We start from the raw sequence: 19,593 nt of genomic DNA on the forward strand, positions 1-19,593 counted from the left end.
GAGCACCAGAGAAAATACAAAGTGAGTCTGACTCTGAACGAATACCCTTGGATTTCTCGGAGCTAAGAGCTGCAGTTACAGTGTCTGGGTGTTTTGTAGGGAGATAATAGTGCTGCGTATTTATAGGCTTCCTTATATAACTATAGTTCTGTCCATTTTTTCTTGTCAGAATAGTTTATTTCCGGTCCCTGCTCCTGTTTTCCTTGAATTTTAGTATTGAATTTATTGACTTTGCTCTGGCTGTACTTCTTTTTATAGAATCATATTCCTCAAGTTCAATTTAGTTTTCAGTTGGATACTTTATGTGTTCATTCCCTTTGGAGCTCTAAAAAGAATGTGTATTATTGACCAGATAAAGCTATTAAGGTAACTATTATGAAATTTATTTTTAGGTCTTTGGCCACTTTAATGGCTCTTTGGGGTTTAAGATATGCTCAATGCAGAGTGCGCCATAACCAGGGAGGAGTACTGTGGCTATTATTTCTTACTCAGTACCTGCTTAACCTGCGTGGCTGTAACCTGGCTTTTGGTCCTACCACCCACTGCAGTTATCTGGGGGCCCAAGGGGTTGAGACTCCAAATTTTAAAGAGTCTTCTTTAGGTATCCATTTCCTTGACCAGTTTCTGTTTTGGAAATATTTTATTCCCTTGCTTTAAGTCTTTACTCTCCATTTCTCTGATTAACCTTTTATTTTATTTTTTTGTTCGCCTGCAGATAGAATTTCTTCATCTGCCTTAAATTCTATCTTTAGCAATCTTACATTCTTTAAACTTTTTACTCTTTCCCTTTCCACTAACATTCAATATTACCATTTCGCCATTCTCATGTGATCCCCAAATCCAAATCTCTGTTATCAGGGCTTCCCTCCGCTATCTACTGCATTTTAATAACTAGCTGTACTACCATACCAAGATGCCAAATGCACCCACAATTCAATATGCCTGTACAGGAAACACTGTGTTGTGACCCTGTCCTATGGTGGAAGAAGACCGTTTGAAGATAGAATACAAAACGTGTACATGGCGGTCCGTCCGACATGCGGCTGGAAGCCGTCACTTCTACTAAGTCTGCAGCTTTCACGGAAAACTGCAGCAGGGGCACGGCGGTTGGTGTCACTGCCCAGCCATCTCGCTGGTGACCAGTGAGATTTTACTGCGACAGTGTAAAGCCCTTGGGTTTTCAGGAAATCATAAAAAATTATGCACGTTTAGTAAAAGATCAGAAACCATCTGTGTTCTTTCTCAAATATGAGAAAAGCATTTGTCTCTGCAGTTCAGTGGATGGAACAAAAGCAGAAATTGCTGTGGTTTGTGTCTATGATTTCCTCATTATGAAATAAGTATTTCAATCTCACATGATAGTCAGACCCAAAATGTCACCTACACACCCAAAATGCTACAAAAACACGTGCAGAGAATGATTACTGACCCAGAGGTTATATTTTAACCATGTTCCCCTATAAAGTCTGAGGATGACTACTTTTCTAGTAGTTTTCTTAAGGATAAATTTTTGTTTTTCTTTTTTTTAACATTAAGGAATAGGGTGATGATTAAAAAGTAATTTTTTTGGCCAGAGAAAATTATTATATTTTTTCAATAATACACCACAATTCTAAATCTTATGAGGGTGAAGTCAAATCATTTTATACTGTTCCCAAACTCTCGGTACCTCTGCACACTTTATCTTTCTTTGTCTTTAAAATAGAAAATAGTAGAATGAATTTTAACCTGGAGAATAAATGAGAACACATTTTAGTACCTAAACATTTGCAGTTTAGCATATAATTGGAGGGAAATAATTTGAAAATCAAGAAGGTCTTACTGGACATTTCTGTAATTATTTGCAATCAAGTGCAAAACTGTCAGGTAATGAAAATCTGATTTAATTTGTTAGAGGTATTTAGCAAGTCCTGGGGGGTCTATTTGAACACTTTTCTGATATGTTTTGTCTTTCCTTTCATAGGTTATCACTTGCAGGTACAGCAGGTGAACTTTTAAAGTGTGATATATCCATACAAAAGCACTGGGCAACATCTGGAAAAATACACCCAGAGGCATCTGACTGAAGATGGAACATCCATGTCGGACACAGAAAATCCAATTTGGTTTTGTCATTGAATCAATTTTTTTGCATTTGTTGTTGCAAAAACTTCATTGTGCAGTAATGTTGCAATCATTTTCTCCCCTGAGAGGTACTGATACAGTTGCACAGTATTCTGTTTGTTTGTTTAAAAAAACACATTTTCAATTAAGTTATAGTAATTATCAATATTCAACTACTTATGATTATTGTTATTTCCCTTTATATTTGTATATATTTATGGGCAGGCATTAAAATGATAAATCTTGGATATAACATCATATAATTAATCCTGAATATAAAACTCTCATTAATCCATAGTCTATTCTTTTATTTTTTATTATGCTCACAAAAGGAGACAGCCTGAGCTAAAATGTCCTTCTCCTGTCCTATTGGTACTCTGGATTAATTCCTATTTTATGCAGTTAAGAAAACTAATCTTAAATTTATATTAGGCAATGCTTTCAAAGACAATGTCATTGTGAAAGCATGCCATTTCAAATTTCTAAAACAGAGGAGATATTTTTTATCTGGAACAAAAATAGGATTAGAGTTAATGATTATTTTTCTTCATTTCTCTTTGATTTCTGGATACCTTTATAAAAGTTAGAGTCTATTTTGATGTTTTAGAAGTCACTGTGGTTGCAGAAGAAGATAGTTTAGAAATGGGTTTTTAATATATAAATATTCCACACATGGACAAAAACTAACAGGGGTGGAAATGGGAGGGAAGTGGAGAGTGCTTGAGGGGGTGGGCTGGGATGGGAGTAAAAGATAGAAAACTGTACTTGAGCAATAATTAAATATATTTAATTATTAAATGTATTTAATATTATATATATGTTTGTGTGTGTGTGTGTGTGTGTGTGTGTATTCCTTGCCATCCACTGGTCTGAATCTCATATTGGAAACACCTGCAGGGTAAGGGATTATCCTAAAATCCTCATCACATGATAATTACACAGCAGTTTAACTCATCCTTTAAATATTAAGCGTCTTATGGACAAAGAGGTTGTCTATCCTTTTTGTTTCCAAGTTATAAGGGAAAGTTTGTTTAGAAAGTCACAGAGGTTGAAGTGACTCATAGAAGAATGGGCTCAGGACACACTACAGAAAAAGGAGCCTTGCAGTTCAGGGAAGAGAGAAGGAAAGAGACAGATGTCCCTTGAGAGACGGAAGAGAGAGGGGATTTTGAGCAAGTCTAGTTAGAGAAAGCGTGAGACAGCATGCCCTGGGGAGAGAGTGGGTGGGGAAAGCCTCCAGGGCCTGTTTATCCTTGGGCACATGTCCTTCTTGGAACATTCCCATCGGCACCACTCTCCCTGTTTTGATTTGGTGCTTGGTGCGTACTCTCCTGATGTTGGCCTGAATGCCACTGCTCCAGATGCCCCTAGCCGAAGAGGTGCTCCTCCATGGCTCCTTCTTTTCATTAACCTCGAGTTTCATGTTTTATAATTAGCAGTAATTAATTCTTGGTTTTCTCTCCCACTCATTTGTACACTCCACAAGAATAGAAACTGACTATGTTTTAATTACCAATGTTGCTCCAGCTGTAAAGGGTAGCTACTCTTTGATGTAATTAGGTGAATGCATTCTTTTGTATATGTTCTTCAAATCCCTTACATAGTTGTGTTAAGAAAAAAATCAACACGTATTTGTGGCTATTTTACTTGAGTAATTGAACACATTCATACACAGGAGTCATTCATTGTTCATATTAAATGTATATGCGCTGTAATTCTCATTTTGACTTCCTTATAAATACCTCTTGATTTTTTAAGTATTTTATATCCGAATCTTTGTATATTTTGTTTTTGGATCTATGTCTTACCTGGGTATAGAAGGGTAGGAATTCAGTGTTGTATAGCATGGAACTATATAGGGTAGTTCCTTTTTGAGCAACTATATAGAGTAAGAAAATACTGGAATTATTCATTCCACAGTGAGTTTCTGTTCACCATTCACTAAATGCTTCATCAAATAACAGTGACAGCTTACAATAATTACAAACATGAAACCTAGGTATAAAAATACTAGGTTTTTGTGGCTCAAAAGTATGTTGTGATGTCATGTTTTTCAAAACCCAAGGCAATTCCTATTTCTCATAATGGTTTTGGTTGGTTTAATAATATTTCTTTATTAAAAATATATTATAAATACTAAAGTATTTCCCGAAGTTATAGACTTACAAAACATAGTTTAAAAGCCCAGCATTTAAACTCCAGTTCTTTTTGTATGCAAGCCTGCGTTCTCTCCTCGTACTCTCATGTGGAAGTGTTCTTACAGTGTACGGTGTGATAAAGAGTCCCTTTCACCCTACGAGAGTCAGGATCATTAGGAGCTGCAAGGCTTGTGGTGAGGCCAGGCTCTGCAGTAGACTAGCCATGTGAAGTCAGGCAAATTATTTAAGTACTTGGAAGCACAGTTTTTTTCAGTAAAATAGAACCGGTGATAAATAGAACCTAGTACAAATAGTGTTAAGAGGATTACATGAATTAACATTTAACATACTTAGGACAGTGCTCAGCACGTGGTAACTTAAAGGTCTAAATTAACATCAGGATACTCCTATGACAGTTAGTTGGTGTCAAAATAGTTGAGTATCTGCCATTATTCACAAATTTGTCTTTACAAAAGCAACAATTACAAGTGTTGAGAAGAAAAATATATATTACAGATTTATTTAAATCTAAAATGTTTTAGCAATTTTCACTGAGCCTGAACGTACACAAATGAACTTGGCAATGCACACTAATATCAAATGAAAAATGCACATGTACATTTACATGGCATATATTATACATGTTTGTATATTTGCAAATGTTAGCTCATTTGTAATGAGAGCTTAAAGAACTATAACTGCTCAAGAAATAAATATAGGAAAATATTTATAGTTTTCAAAATATACAGATATATTATTGCCCTTTGCCCCTATAAATTTACAGATATAATGCTGGAAGAAAAATGTTAAAGAATTATCTATATTCTTCCATTAAATTGTTTAGAAATTGGATAATTTTGACATTTAGAAACATCACTCCATCCTTAGCTAAAGATTTTAGTTTTCATTTCTTACTAATACCCTCTGAAATCATTCAAGTCTCAATACTTTGCAGCATAATAATTCGGGGATGATGCACCATGAGAGCTCCCTTGGTAACTGTCTCAATTTCCATAAATACTCTCAGCAATGGAAACGAATTTGAGTACCATTTCTGAAATTTAATCATGTCCCATTTTAACAGTCAGGAGGGAACTGTAGATGGCTACTATGGGCCCCAAAGCCTAGTGGATGGACACAGTCCTCGTTATTTTTAGATGAGTTAACGAAAGGCTATCAAGTTCCACTGTACACACTTTAGTTTAAACATCATGTTCTGTTAAATGCACATGGCAAACCATATCTGTTTTTATAAGAATAGGTTTCCATTACGGTTCATTACCATTTTTCTGTCAGGCTGGGTATGGAAATGGCTGTCTGAACACTGATGTGTATGTCATTTAAAAGCAATAAAAAATATAAATTAGGATGTTAATGAGGAGAATTGCTGTAATACTATAATAAATACTATGGGGACAATTAAATGATTTACACATATCAATCAAAAGTAACTTCAATCAAAATGAAACATAATCGAACTTAATTAAATCTCCTATACTAAATTAATAAAAAATAAAACCAAAAATAACTGAGGTCTGCCAAAGTCAGTGAGAGGTTATGCAAACCTTATCTGAAGATCTAAACTAAAATTTTTTAAATGAGAAGATTATTGCCTTCACCCACCTACAAACATATTTAGTAAATAATTAGTGTAAAATTATAGGTACATTTTTGCCAATGATTATGACATTTCTTATTAACATTTGATATAATTGTGTTATTGAAAATGTTTAATAAGTGATTTACATAATATTACTACCACATAACTGGGCATCATGTTATGATAGAGTTAGATATAAATTTATTTCTTATAAAGTAAAAGTGCTTACTAGCTATAGTAATTTTTTTAAAAGGTGAAACATTTATATGATCTGAAGAGAAATAAGAGCATGTTCTACTAATTAAAGACACATGATACACTAAAGAATTCACATAGATTTTTTACATATTTATTAAAGTAGTATCTCAATATAAACATCTTGCACTCTCCTATCTGTTGATTAATTAATTCATATGAATGAGAGATAGATAAGTGATCTAAGATAAGTTATCAAGATGCCTGCATGTCAAAATGGCATAAAAAGAGAAATAGGGTCCCTGTTTAATTCTCTTATTATAAATCCACCTTCAAACCCTCACTGCAAAATAGAGTTATAAAAGGTTTTGTCAAGGCAAAGGAAAGCAATTCAACTTGCAATATCAATTAGTGAGTACCAACTAATATATCATGTTATATCTTATTATTCTAGAAAATACAGCTTTATAATACTGCTGAAACGCAGAAAGTTAGGCAAAAAATAACCTGATAGTAGTTGAAGACACTGAGTATCAGATACCATCCCTACACCTGAAGATCTCAGAGTGCTATCTTCATTCATTCATTCATTTAGCAATATTTATTGACCACTTACTATTTTCCAGTTCTATTTAGGCAGTTGTGATCAGAACAGTAAAATCTCTTGCTTGAGGAATATATACTCCATTGGAGTATATATTAGTGACTCCATTAGTCAATAAACAATATTTAAAAGTAAAAATATATGTTTGTGGTTAATGTCAATGAGAAAAACTATAGCCGATCAGGGGGTGGAATGTGTGTTTAGAATCGTTGTGGTAGGGAGGTGGGGAGGTCAGGGAAAGCCAAACTGATAAGATGTCTCTATGCAAGGACCTAAAGAAAGTATGGGCTGTTAATAACACACACTATAGGAAAAAAGAGGCAGAAAAGGAAATGCTCTAGGACAGGAACATGCCATGTGTGTGCCAGGACCAGCTAGTGGCAGGAGCTGTGCATGAGAAAGTCAGAGTCCTAGGAGATGAGGTAAGAGGGGAGTGAGTAGAGTGGACATACAGGGAGGTCCTACAGGCTCCAGGGAGCAGGACTGCAATTTTCACTGTCTGAGATCAGGAGTCAGTAGAAGATTCTGAGCTGCAAGGTGGTGTACTTTGACTTTTCACAGGTTGCCTTTGGCAGCTGAGTTGAGAATTAACTGGGGTGGGAGCACAGGCAAAAGGATGGAAGGACGTCTGTTAGGTAGAATTGTCTAGTGGGAACTTTCATGTCTGTAAAAACCTCTGTTTGTTGCCTCCTTTGTCATACAACTTTTTTCTCTGTAAGACAAATTCCTCCCGGAGCGATTGTGACTGTGTGTGCATACGTGTGTGCGTTGGAGTTTCCTGGGAGCCTCATGGTTAGCGAGGAGACCTGGTTTAACAGCTCTCACTCCTTTTCCTTCTCTCCCTTCTCTTTTCTATACTCTTTATAAAGTTTGCCAGCTAACCTCTGCTCCTTTTTAGCACTTCATCTTTCTCTGTTTATCTATATTGTCATTTGTTTGTGCCATTTATCTTCCAGTTCACATTGGTGGCATGAGAGGGGCTAGAGATACAAGGTGAGAGGGAGGAGCATACAGGGAGATGCATGGTCAGTCTGGGTTTTCATCACATATCCAGTACTCTTATTAAATAGTCACTTAAAATATAATGATAATTTTCAGATCATAAAGGTACTTTATGATACTTTAAAGTATCATTATACTTTAAACCTATTTTTAATAAAAAGAAAATATTTGGAATAATAATGAAGACACAACCGTAATATGAAATATATTCAACATTAAATTACTTCCTTTGTGTGAAGGTTCTGCTCATATTCTTCCTGTTTTTATCTGTTGTATTTAATGTTATTAAACTGAGAGATGTGATAAATTAAGGACAAGTAATATTTGTTTTAATGATTACTGTATATATTTCCCCTCATTTATCGTGCTGTATATAATAGTATTTTGGTACAAATATTTTAGTGTTTAAGTACATTGTAGTCCTTTTCAAAATCTGCTATAATTTATTGTTTTGGAGGTGTGTTGAGAATGATTTCATCTTAAAATGTTCCAGAACTTAATTAGACCATTAGCAGAAACCAGAAAGAAGTGGGACAAGTGAAGCTAATGTGAGTGCAGGAGCCCGAGACTAGGCTGAAGACGGCTGGATTTGAACACAATGATAACGGCATTCCAGTATGGGCATCTCCTGGCACTCCCAGTAGTTAGTCTCTATCATTCTTCCTTCCCTCGCCCTCCTGAAATATCTGCCCAAACAAATGGCTTCTCCACCATTATGGCAGGGATAAGCTGACCTAATGGTATGACTGTGGGACAAAATTCAAAGCCCAGAAAATAAATAATCTTACTGAAGAGTGAGAGGCAGCACATTGACTATAACCTAGGTGCTATAAACTCTGAAGATCCTAACTTTGGTCAGCTTAGAGCTGGCACTACCGGCAGGTGTTTCTATGTGCCCTGTTATGAGTGAATGCTCTATGCCCTTCAATTATTCCTTAGCTTAGAAAAATTTCCCTCATCCAAGGTATTTCTTTGATACTTAGAAATTCATTATTTAAAAAAAAAACAGCTTTTCAGGACTGAGGTAATGAGCATCCCTAGACCATCATTTCATTTATGTACATAATCCAAAGAGACTCTTAAATAATTTTCCTTTTTTTATTTTATAAATTACCATTGTCAAAATGATGGGAGAGGAGCAAAGTGAGAAATGGAAATGTCATTTTGGCTAAAGAGGAAGGAATGCATATGAGTGTGTGTGTGTGCGTGTGGGAGTGGGTGTGCATGAGAGAGGAGGTGTGATGTGCTTTGGTGTTGATTTGTTTGACTCCATCTGAAGAGATATCTCAGTTTAGAGGGAAACATTCTGAACTTGGAATCACAAGACCTAGTTCTAGATTCTTTCTAGTGCTGCTTCTGTCACTAACAGTAAGAGCTTGGGCAGACCATACACTCTGTGTGTCTCAGTTCCGGCATCTGAATTCTAATTTGCTTTTGCCTTCTGAATTTATATAAGGTTGTGATGCTCTAACACTGTGATATACATCAAAGCAGTAGCACAATGAAGTGCATATAAGTGCTTACCAGTTACTGAGCTACATCATTATTGTTCTCATTAGTTTATATTTGTGCCTAATTCTGGTCTCATCTCATGTTCTGTAACTTTGTTTCTATCTTTTCCTAGTATTTTGTGTTTTGTTTTTTTTTTAACTTTTTGGGGAAAATGATCTTTTGTGCCTCTCTGTAAACATTTCAGGTAAGTTACTATTTTAACATTTGCTCCATAATCTCAAGACTGTCTTAAGCTTCCAAGAAGAAAAATCTTGTGTGAAATTTCTATTAATGTGTTGGCCAACTTGACATGAATCCTCTTTTGCCCTACCTTTTACTTGTGATAAAGGCTCTCTGGCTCTGGTGCACTGAATTTGTGTCTAAACCAGAGTAATCACTCTGGTGAAAATTCAGGTCACACTCATACTCAAAGCCCAAAGTGGAATTCCTGAGAGAGATGTGCTTGGGGTCCGAGGACCTGCTGCCCCCCTTCCAGACCACGAGGTGACCGCTCCTGTGCCCATCATGCACCAAGACTTATCCTGGAGAATATACTTACATTAATAGGAAAAAATAAATATTAAATGTGTGAGTTCAATAAATTATGAATTCTTGAAGTAAACCATATTGATGTCAGCTCAGATTCCATAACAGTTGTTCACTATGCAAATAAAATGATATATAAATATATATGAATACTTACTGTATTGACAATTTCTTCCCATGAATTCACCTGGGCACTCACAGGAATAGTTAGCAACATGATCTGTACATATTCCACCATTTTTGCATGGCTCAGCTTCACATTCATTTATGTCTGTGGAAAAAAGAAAGAACATAGGAAGTGAAGTATGGTGAAAAAGGATTAGTTATGGAAGGCTTGGGGCATTACAAATAACACAAAGTCTAAGTAATGTACTTACATTTTATGAGTGTTAATCTTGAGTCAATAATACAAATGCTTCTTAAATTTATTAACAATCCAATTAAATCAAGTACCGATGTAACTGAGAATCTAAATGAAAGACCCACATAACTGAACCACTCTCCAATCAGAAAATAAATACGAATAGTGCAGAGACATAGCCAGTGTATCCTTAGAACTAAATCAGACAAATTAACCCTGATAGAAGGATGAATTGGCATCTCTTACAAGATCTAGAAACCTCCCCTGCAGCAACAACTGCCAATTAACGCTGTCTCATTTCATCTTAATTCATTAAAATCCTAACTGACAGAGATGTTTTAGTTTCTAAATAGTTCTCCTTTGATGAATGCGATGAGAAACAAATTAGAGTTAAAAGCTAAAACTCATTACATGCAAAGTATAATAAATGTAAATGATGATCACTTCCTAATCTCATTCAAGGGTTTCTAAAGTTAGAATGACTGGAGCGACTTACCCTTGATATACTGTTATTACACCTGATGCAAAACCATTGGAAATATGAAACGTTCAGCAAATTTTACAAATTTCTCTTCTAATTTTGGAGATAATGAGTGTGATTTTAAATAAAAAAGAAATAATAATGAATTTAGTCAGATATTCATCACTAATATTTGCAAGTCATTCCCTCTCAGCACAGCACCACACAGGCCTCTGTGGAAGCTGGTGAAGTGGTCGGAGGGCACACGCCATTGCTTCCTCTTCCTGTCGTCCACTCCAATAACCCATCTCTTGGCCTTGCTTCCCCCAACTCTATTATTTTTTCGGCCTTCTTACAGCCCTGAATGCCATTACTTAGGAATTGTCTATTCACATGCCTTTCACCTTTCACCTAGTCAGACTGTGAGCTTTACAAATCCAGTGCCTGCCTCACATTGGTCTTTGTATCTCTGCAAACGACTCACACTTCTGGTGAACACTACTGCCCAATGAATCTTTCCTGACATTTCAAAAAAAAGATAAAAAATAGTGGTGCAAGATATATATATATATATATATATATATATATAATTATATATATAATTTCAGATATGTAATGTGCCTTCTGATATAGTACAATGTATCAAAAGGTATTTCTAGAGTCCTGGGTTTTCTTAGTACTTATAGCAATATATATGACAATTAAATTACCCCTCAAGAAAAAAACAAGGGCGAAATACTAGAAATGTTTCTTCTAAACAGTATCTCTTCCTGGGTGCAGAGATGTCTATCTCTGGTTCTAAGTTTACTCTACAAACTTTGGTCTAAATTTTCTCAGGCAGGTGATGACTTTCTCTGAAAAAGAGCTCCTTTTTGTTTTCTGGTTGACTGTCACAGTTTAAGAGTAAAAATAATTCATGTCTGTGTTCAGGAAAAATGGAAGCAATTTCAGTATGTTATAACATCAGATAATAGAATAAAACCAGAATTTGATAGTCTCTAAAAATAGCTGTATATTATAAAATGCAATGGACTTCCAAATATTTAACATTAAAACTCTCCAGAAATAAAGAAAAAAAGAAAGGAAGGGAGGAAGAAGTAGCTAAATTTGTTATATGATATAATATTTAGTTCTTTTTAGTCATAACAAAATTTCACTCAGTCTATATTGAACTAACATAAAATATTTTCATTAAACTTTGAAAGAGGCACAAAAGTCACTGTACTATTTATTTTTTGCAGGCTCAGTGTTTCTCTTTATCATATCTACTAAGGTTTGTCTTCAAAGAGAATATGTCAATGGCTGGTAAGTCTTTAGGTCTTAGAGAGTGAACTGCCTAATTTATAAGTTAGACATAAAAAGTTATTCTTTGATATACTGATACAAGAGAAACTGAGTATTGATGTCTGAAGATCACATAAAAGAAATACAATATGATCTTGGAATTGAAGGAAAGGTTTAATTGGGATTAATATAGTCAGGATAAAGATAGTGGTGGATTTCCAAGTAGGAACCAAAATGAGTTACAAATTTGAAGAGGAGAGCTCATGGTATGATGGTGTGTTCAGGTACAGGAATAGCCCTGTTTGTCTGAGAAGAGAGTAGGAAGAGAAGTACCAGAGCCCATATTTGAGGATGTGAATAGGGAGCAGATTATAAAGATACTTCAGTGCCACTTGAGGAGAACTTGCTTTTATCTTTTAGCATTGAAGGCCTGGAACTAGATGGGAGGGCATTCTCTGCACCCTGAACTTCAGAATGACCTAGTGAAACAATAATGTGGGATGGGCTCAAGAAATGACTAAAGGAAGGCAGGGTGGAGACCTGAACAAGACTTGATGTTAATAGGTACAACATATATTTTAATTCTCAGGTAAGAGGCTCTTAGCATTTTCTCACTTTAAGATTGAACTACTTCATAAGTAAAGTCAAAACCAAATCTTGCTACTTTGAAATGTTAATAGAAGGAAGTTTTCATAGTGCATGGCATAAGAACAATGAAGTCTATGAAGGCAACACTAATTAACTTCTGCCTGTTCTTCAGGACAGATCTGTAATGATCAACAAAGGAAATTTTAATTAAGAACATCTGATTCTAAAAAAGAAAACAAACAAATAAACAAAGAACAGCTACAACTTTACCGAGGCATTAATGTGATGTAAGATAAACTGTAATTGCATTGCTGAAGTGAAAATGCATTATAGCCATATTCAATTTGGGCACTCTTCAATTTTTTTCACCTTCAAAAGCTTCCTTAAATCCAAATTCATAAAAACACAAATGCTATATTGAGTTATGTTCTGTAATCTAGTAGCAAAATGAGTAAAACATTTCTACATATGTACATATCTAGTAACATGTAGGCTCAGAGAACAGATGCAAATCACATGGAAGCCGTTGTATATTAGTATGTTGTAGAAATTCTTCCAGCAGTGAAGGCTATTCGCACTGTGATTAACACTGCAAGCAATCTAAGTGGAAACAGATCCCCATTTGAATAAATCATGTTTAATTAAAGACTAGATATAAATGTTTACGAACTTAATGTAATGAAAGGAAAATTAAACGTCTTTGTAATAAATCACATATACTCTCTTTTTCACAGATCAACGCAGTATCATTTTAAGAAAAAAGTTCGCATCTAGTACAGATATGCTAGATTATTTTTTATGACTAAGAAGAATTTGGCACAACAGTCCCCAAATAAACTAGCAATATATACATTTGGTCATATTTTTAGTTTCTTCAAAATAATAATAATAGCTATTACTTTTGAGGTCTTTGCCTCTATGATTGCCTAATGAGAATTGTTTAAAAGAATCCTATTGAAAATTGGATTTTATAATCGAGACACTCAGTTGAGTCTTGAATCCTCACTTTTGACCCATAAACATTTTCTGCCCACTGTGTTGTCTAAGACATGGTATCAAGAGCTGAATCTGCATTTCCAGATGTAAACTCAAGAAACACTTTTTTGGTGGGGGGCGGTTAGGGAAAGAGTAGTGAAGGAAGAATGAAATATGGTGAAGAAATGCCAGAGAGAAAGAAAAGAGTAGACAGATGGTCACATTGGCATTAATTTTGTTAAACAAAAGAGGTACCCCAGGAGTATCGCCACACCATTTGCTCTGTTGTAAATAAGCTACACGGGTGTATTGAGAAGTTAGACTTTTTGTCGGTACCATTGTGTGGCACTTCGCCCATCTGATGCCCATTTGTACAGGTGTCTTCATAATATACCCTCTTTTCCTGGAGTTTTGGCTAACAAATCATTGGTCAAATAATCAGCATTTCTTTTTGTGGTGAGGATTATTTAAGAAACACTTTCTTAGAAATATTCAACTCTATGACACAGTATATTAGCTATAATGACCATACTGGGCATTAGATCCCCAAACTTGTTACTTTTATGACTGGGAGTTTATACACTTTGACCAAAATTTCCTCACTCCCTACTCCTTTATGGTAACCATTACTCTATTTCTCTGAGCTTGTCTTTTTTAGATCCTATGTATGAGATCACTCTGTATCTTTCTCTGTAAGTTCACTTAGCACGATGCCCTCCGGATCTCTCCAAGCTGTCACAAATGGCAGGATTTCCTTTCTTCCTGTGGCCGAATAATATTCTTGTGTGCGTGTATGTGTGTGTCACATCTTTTTTATCCATGTGTCTACTGATGGACACTATGTTGTTTCTGTATAGGGTGTATGCTATGTAAACAGCCCCGATATTCCCCCACCCCCAGTGGGTATAGCCCTACCACGTGATCCAGAAACCCAGCCTCTAGATATTGAGCCAAATAAATTGAAACCAGAATCTTATACAGATATTGGCTTAGAATATTTTGAATACTGACAACAATTTAGACCAGTATATCCAATCTTTCTTGGAACAGAAATCCATCTAACCTCTTTAGTGGAGACAAAGACAACTTAATTCAATCATAAACCTATTTCCTTTTCATCCCCAAGTATATCCAGCCCCCAGGAGAATTAAGTAGGAACAATTGATTCTCAGGCTCAGCAGCCTCATTTTTACACGTTAAAAGGACACTATGCTTAAGCCTTCTATTTCCTTTGCAAAGAAATAATTTCTCGACTTTCTTACTCCTTTCCCTGGGGCTGTCTTTCCTCCTTGCAATATTGTTATTGACTGTTAATTAGCCAGCAAGAGCTTATTTTCAAGAGCCTGCTGTATTTGATCCTTAACAACACATCTTCCCTGGGCTCCCCCTTAGCTATCAAATATTCTCAAGACCTCCTGTGAGTGGCTGCCTTTTAAAACTTGACCTTTTACTTATATTCTTATTTAAATCTATGGCTCTTTAATTTATCCCAAATAACAGATGAACAAATTATGACAAGTTTCTAGAAATTCTGTTTTCCCACTCAGCTACAGAATTTACTTATATCATAAACAGAATTACCTACAGGAGTTCTCAGCCATTTCTGGGACCAGTTCGGTATATTTTTAAGCTTGTATGCTTGAACTCTCTCTTGATCTGATATTCTTATACAATTAACAATTCATTTTGAAGTAGCAAATTAAAATCAGCATTCTTCAATCAAAGCATATCATACAAATGTTTTATAATAATTTATTGAGAACCTCCATTTAACAATAATATTAAAAAACAAATCCAAGAGGTGTTTATCTATCACAGCTTTCTAACAGAGATCAGACTCTTTGGCATCTCTATCCTAGTATCTTAACAGTTGTTTTAAGAACTCAATGTAGCCCAGTTCTCTAGGATGTTTCTGTATAAAATTATTCCTAAAAGGCTTTACTAGCATTAATCATATATGTGGTCAGTAACGTAAGATAGTTATTAGAAGGTACTTATGAAGCCAAAACCAGGGGAGATAGAAGGAAGGTTGGAAAGGAGGTAATCAGTATGGTACTTTAACTCAAATACTTAAAGCCTTAAAACTTTATAAGTAAAAGCCATACTAAAAATATATAGTAGAAGCCCCCCAAAATATCTCTGGTGAAAATTTTCACCAAGGAGCAAACTATCTTGAAAGACCTTATCTCAAGGGCAGGCCATATAGTGACTGCAATAAGTATTTGTTCATTGGTGAGAAGGAACCAGAAATATTAGTGACTTAGAGAATTATTAACTGTAAAGTTATAGTGAGTCCTTTGATTGAGGCAGGTATATCAGGATAGTTCTCAAAGGGTTCTATTAAGGAAAATGAAGTTAAATAATGCTCCTTTTAAAAGTTAGAATTTTAAAGTCATACCACTTACAGATAGGAAAAAAAATCACTTGAAATACGATGTTAAAGCACAGCTCTATGGATACTCTGAACCACCAGAAAGATGAATAAATGGATCCTAAAGCAAATTAAGCCTGAAACACTATTAGAGGTAAAAAAAAAACCAAAAAAAAAAAACCCAAAGCTGTCCTACTTCCAGACATACCATGAGTAAGCACTATGCTGGGAAACATTAGAGGGCAGCAGGGAAACAGGGAGACTGAATGTGAGATACATTGACTAAGAAAGAAGCTACTGGCATGAGCTGAGCAGGGCTTTGGAGATAGGAAACTGTGGACATCACCCATTTATAGCCAGGAGTCAGAACTGATTAAATGGTATAGAACAGCAGCAATGCAAAGGGCCTGCACCACAGATTCTGAGTTAAATAGACTTGTAAGGAATGAAGCCAGCAATATCATTTATATAGTAGTCTGGGTGATTAGATGTGTAACTACAGTTGATGAAGACCGAGTAGAACCTCTGTGTGTGAAAACCATCCATCCATCCATCCATCCATCCATCCATCCATCCATCCATCCTTAGTTTCTAAGTGCTAAGAATACCAAGATTGTATGTCATAGTTCCTTAACTTTTCTCAAGGCTCTTATAGTAAATAGACAAGTAAGTAAGCAGTTACAATGCAAAATAAAAATAAAAAACTCTAATAAGAGAATGAATGCAGAGCTTCTCAAAGGAACTTCAGTTATTGATAGCTAAATAAGTCTAGTAGGCAAGAGGATGTTTAGTTTTAGAGGAGGACTGGGAAAATGCTTTTGAGTTATCTGGAGTTATAAGTAATTTACTTTATAAAGTTATTTTCTGATTTAATATACATCTCATGTTTCTGTAGACCTGAGAGTAAGTCATATATTTTCTGGTTTCCTACTTATACTATAGTGTGCTATCTTTTGTATATTTTTGCATATTCATAATATTTTATCCAAAATTAACCACTCTATCCCTTGCACATCTGTCAGTTTCAGTGGTCAATATTAATGCTGAACTATTTTTAACTTTTTGTGCAATGAGTCATCAGACCAATATCTGGTGATGTGGGAGGGAATTCACATTTACACAGGAAGCACAGCTGTGATTCATAGGGTTGCCTTCACTCACTCACTCACTCACTCAAATTTTGATAAGCACCTCGTATGAATTAGGCTCCAAAATATATGATTGAATGGGTCAGTAAAGAGAGACAGTTTCTGTTCCAAGATATTTCATTTTCTATAGTTCTACTCAGGAGAGATATAATTGTAATAAAATATAGTGAATTATGCCCTATACACCACTATGTACAAAATGTGTTGTGATAATAGGAGAGGCAAGGGCTGGCCTAGAGGAGTGTGGAAGTTACTTATAAGAGGGTAGAATACGGTGGGTGCTTAGAGAATTAGCCAGAGTTTTTTAGACATGTTAGAGTGGGAACATAAAATAATACAATGTTTTCAGAGAAAATTGATCATTTTTAAATGTCTGAGTACTCATGAGGATTATGTATGTAGAACTAGTAGGGATGGTGATTACTAGGTAGTCTGGAACCAAATTTTTATGGCCTTATGTGTCAAGTTAAGAAGTGTGAACTTTAGTCCTTGGGTCCTGGGAAGTTAATAGAGAATTCAGGAAGTATGAAAGGGAGCATAAAATGGAAGAGATCCACTTTTTAGAAGAAGGCTCATTCACATACTTTCAAATTTCACTACTCGGGCTTTTGCCCTTTGGGAAAAATAAAGTGTCACAAAAAACAAATTATGTTGAGCCCTCAGACCACATAACATGGTGACTATAGTCATGTATCTTTAAACATTTAGCTTAGTTTGAAATGCATACAAACTTCCTAATAGTTAGAGTGGTCATATTTAGCAAATAAAAATATAAGATATCTATGAAATATTTAGCTCTAATACAAAAATAGTTTATTTGAAATTCAAATTTACCTGGGCATCTGTGTTTTATCTAGGAATCCCTTCTTGAATTGCCAACTAGAATGTGATTTCTCCATATTTCCTTTCTTGCATTTTATATAAGCACTTTAATTTTCAGCATATGGTCATGCTTTTCATTTTTTTTAATTTTTAGTAGACCCCAAGGAAAATTACCTACAGTGAAAATCATTATTGAAAAATGAATCTTCCTCAGGCTTTTGTTCAAACTAGAAGCCATTGCTTGCATTCTGCAAATTGCTTCATAATCTTTAGAGTTTTCTTCTATGTAAGCTTCAATCATATCTGTACGGACAAACAGCACTTCGGGGTGATAACTGATGACAGTGATGATCACATCCACCCACATGTACATTACTTAATACGTGCTGAACATCATTTTAAGTGTTTTATATCTAACATGACACCCTCTACATCACACCCTGTAAGCTAGTTACTGTTATCATAGCTGTTTTACAGGTGAGGGAATTGAGACATTGAAAATTTTAAAAACTTTTCCAGAGTCACACTGGTGGTAAAATGAGATTGAAACCTAGACAATTTTTCTTAAGAATCTATGCTATCCACCAGTACACTTTATTACCACTATGAAAGATTCATACTCACTCTATTTTATTTTTTTAAATTTATTTAATTATTTTTCAAGTACAGTTTTCTGTCTATTACTCCCATCCTATTCCACCCCCGTGCTCCCCACTCCCTCCCATTTCCACCCTTCTCAGTTGTTGTCCACGTATCCTTTATACATGTTCCTCTAAATCCCTCCCCTATTTCCCCTGAAATTCCCTCTTCTCTCCCCTCTGGTCACTGTCAACCTGTTCTCTATTTCAGCGTCTTTGGTTGTATTTTGCTTGCTTGTTTGTTTTGTTGTTTAGCTTCCTGTTAAAGGTGAGATCATATGGTATTTGTCCTTCAACACCTGGCTTATTTAACTCAGCAAAATGCTTTCCAGTTTTAGCATCACCAATCAGGCAAGAAAAGGAAATAAAAGGCATTCAAATTGGAAAGGAGGAAACAAAACTGTCATTGTTTGCAGATGACATGATAGTGTACATGGAAAATCCTATAGACTCTATCAAAAAAACTGCTCGAACTAATAAATGAGTTTGGCAAAACAGTGGGTTACAAAGTCAATATCTGGAAATCAAAGGCATTTTTGTGTACTAACAATGAATCAGCAGAAGCAGAAATCAAGAAAAAAATCCCATTCGATATAGCAAAAACAAAAATAAAATATCTGGGAATAAATCTAACCAAGGAGGTAAAAAACCTGTATGCAGAAAACTACACAACACTGAAGAAAGAAATTAAGGAAGACACAAACAAATGGAAACATATACCGTGTTCATGGATTGGAAGAATTAACATCATCAAAATGTCCATACTACCCAAAGCAATTTACAGATTCAATGCAATACCTATTAAAGGTACCTACACCATACCAATGGCATATTTCACAGACATAGATCAAACACTTCAAAAATTTATATGGAACCATAAACGACCCCGAATAGCAGCTGCAATTTTGAGAAGGAAGACCAAAGTAGGAGGGATCACAATACCTGATATCAAACTGTATTACAAGGCCACTGTGATCAGAAATGTACAATATATGCCATAAATTAAAGGGAAGAAGAAAATAGTAGCCCCACATGGTTTAAACATATTTTTCTAATTATTCAGTATTATGACTTATTATATTATACATACTTGTATTTTCCTTTTTCCCACAATATGTGATTATGCGTAATCCAAAAAGTTATTATTTTACTTACAAAGCACATGCCGTGCAACAAATTGAAATTAAGTAAATGAGGGAGGTCACATTCAAGTCTATACAAATCTACAATCCCTAGTTTAAGAAAATATAAAATAACTCATTTTAAT

The 19,593-nt window shown here is 35.1% G+C and overlaps 1 protein-coding gene across 2 annotated transcripts in view; it reads right to left on the bottom strand.

The window, feature by feature from the left end:
- Positions 1 to 19,593, bottom strand: part of EDIL3 (EGF like and discoidin domains 3) — a 402,449-nt gene that overhangs the window by 147,759 nt on the left and 235,097 nt on the right. For both annotated transcript variants that reach the window (XM_037032234.1, XM_037032233.1), the window contains one exon: positions 9,837 to 9,950. In XM_037032234.1, coding sequence (XP_036888129.1) covers positions 9,837 to 9,950 — 114 coding nt within the window. The remainder of the gene's footprint in view (positions 1 to 9,836; positions 9,951 to 19,593) is intronic.

The sequence above is a fragment of the Sturnira hondurensis genome, unplaced genomic scaffold (genome assembly GCF_014824575.4).
Source record: "Sturnira hondurensis isolate 20B ecotype Veracruz unplaced genomic scaffold, ASM1482457v3 Scaffold0021354, whole genome shotgun sequence".
Taxonomy (NCBI): domain Eukaryota; kingdom Metazoa; phylum Chordata; class Mammalia; order Chiroptera; family Phyllostomidae; genus Sturnira; species Sturnira hondurensis.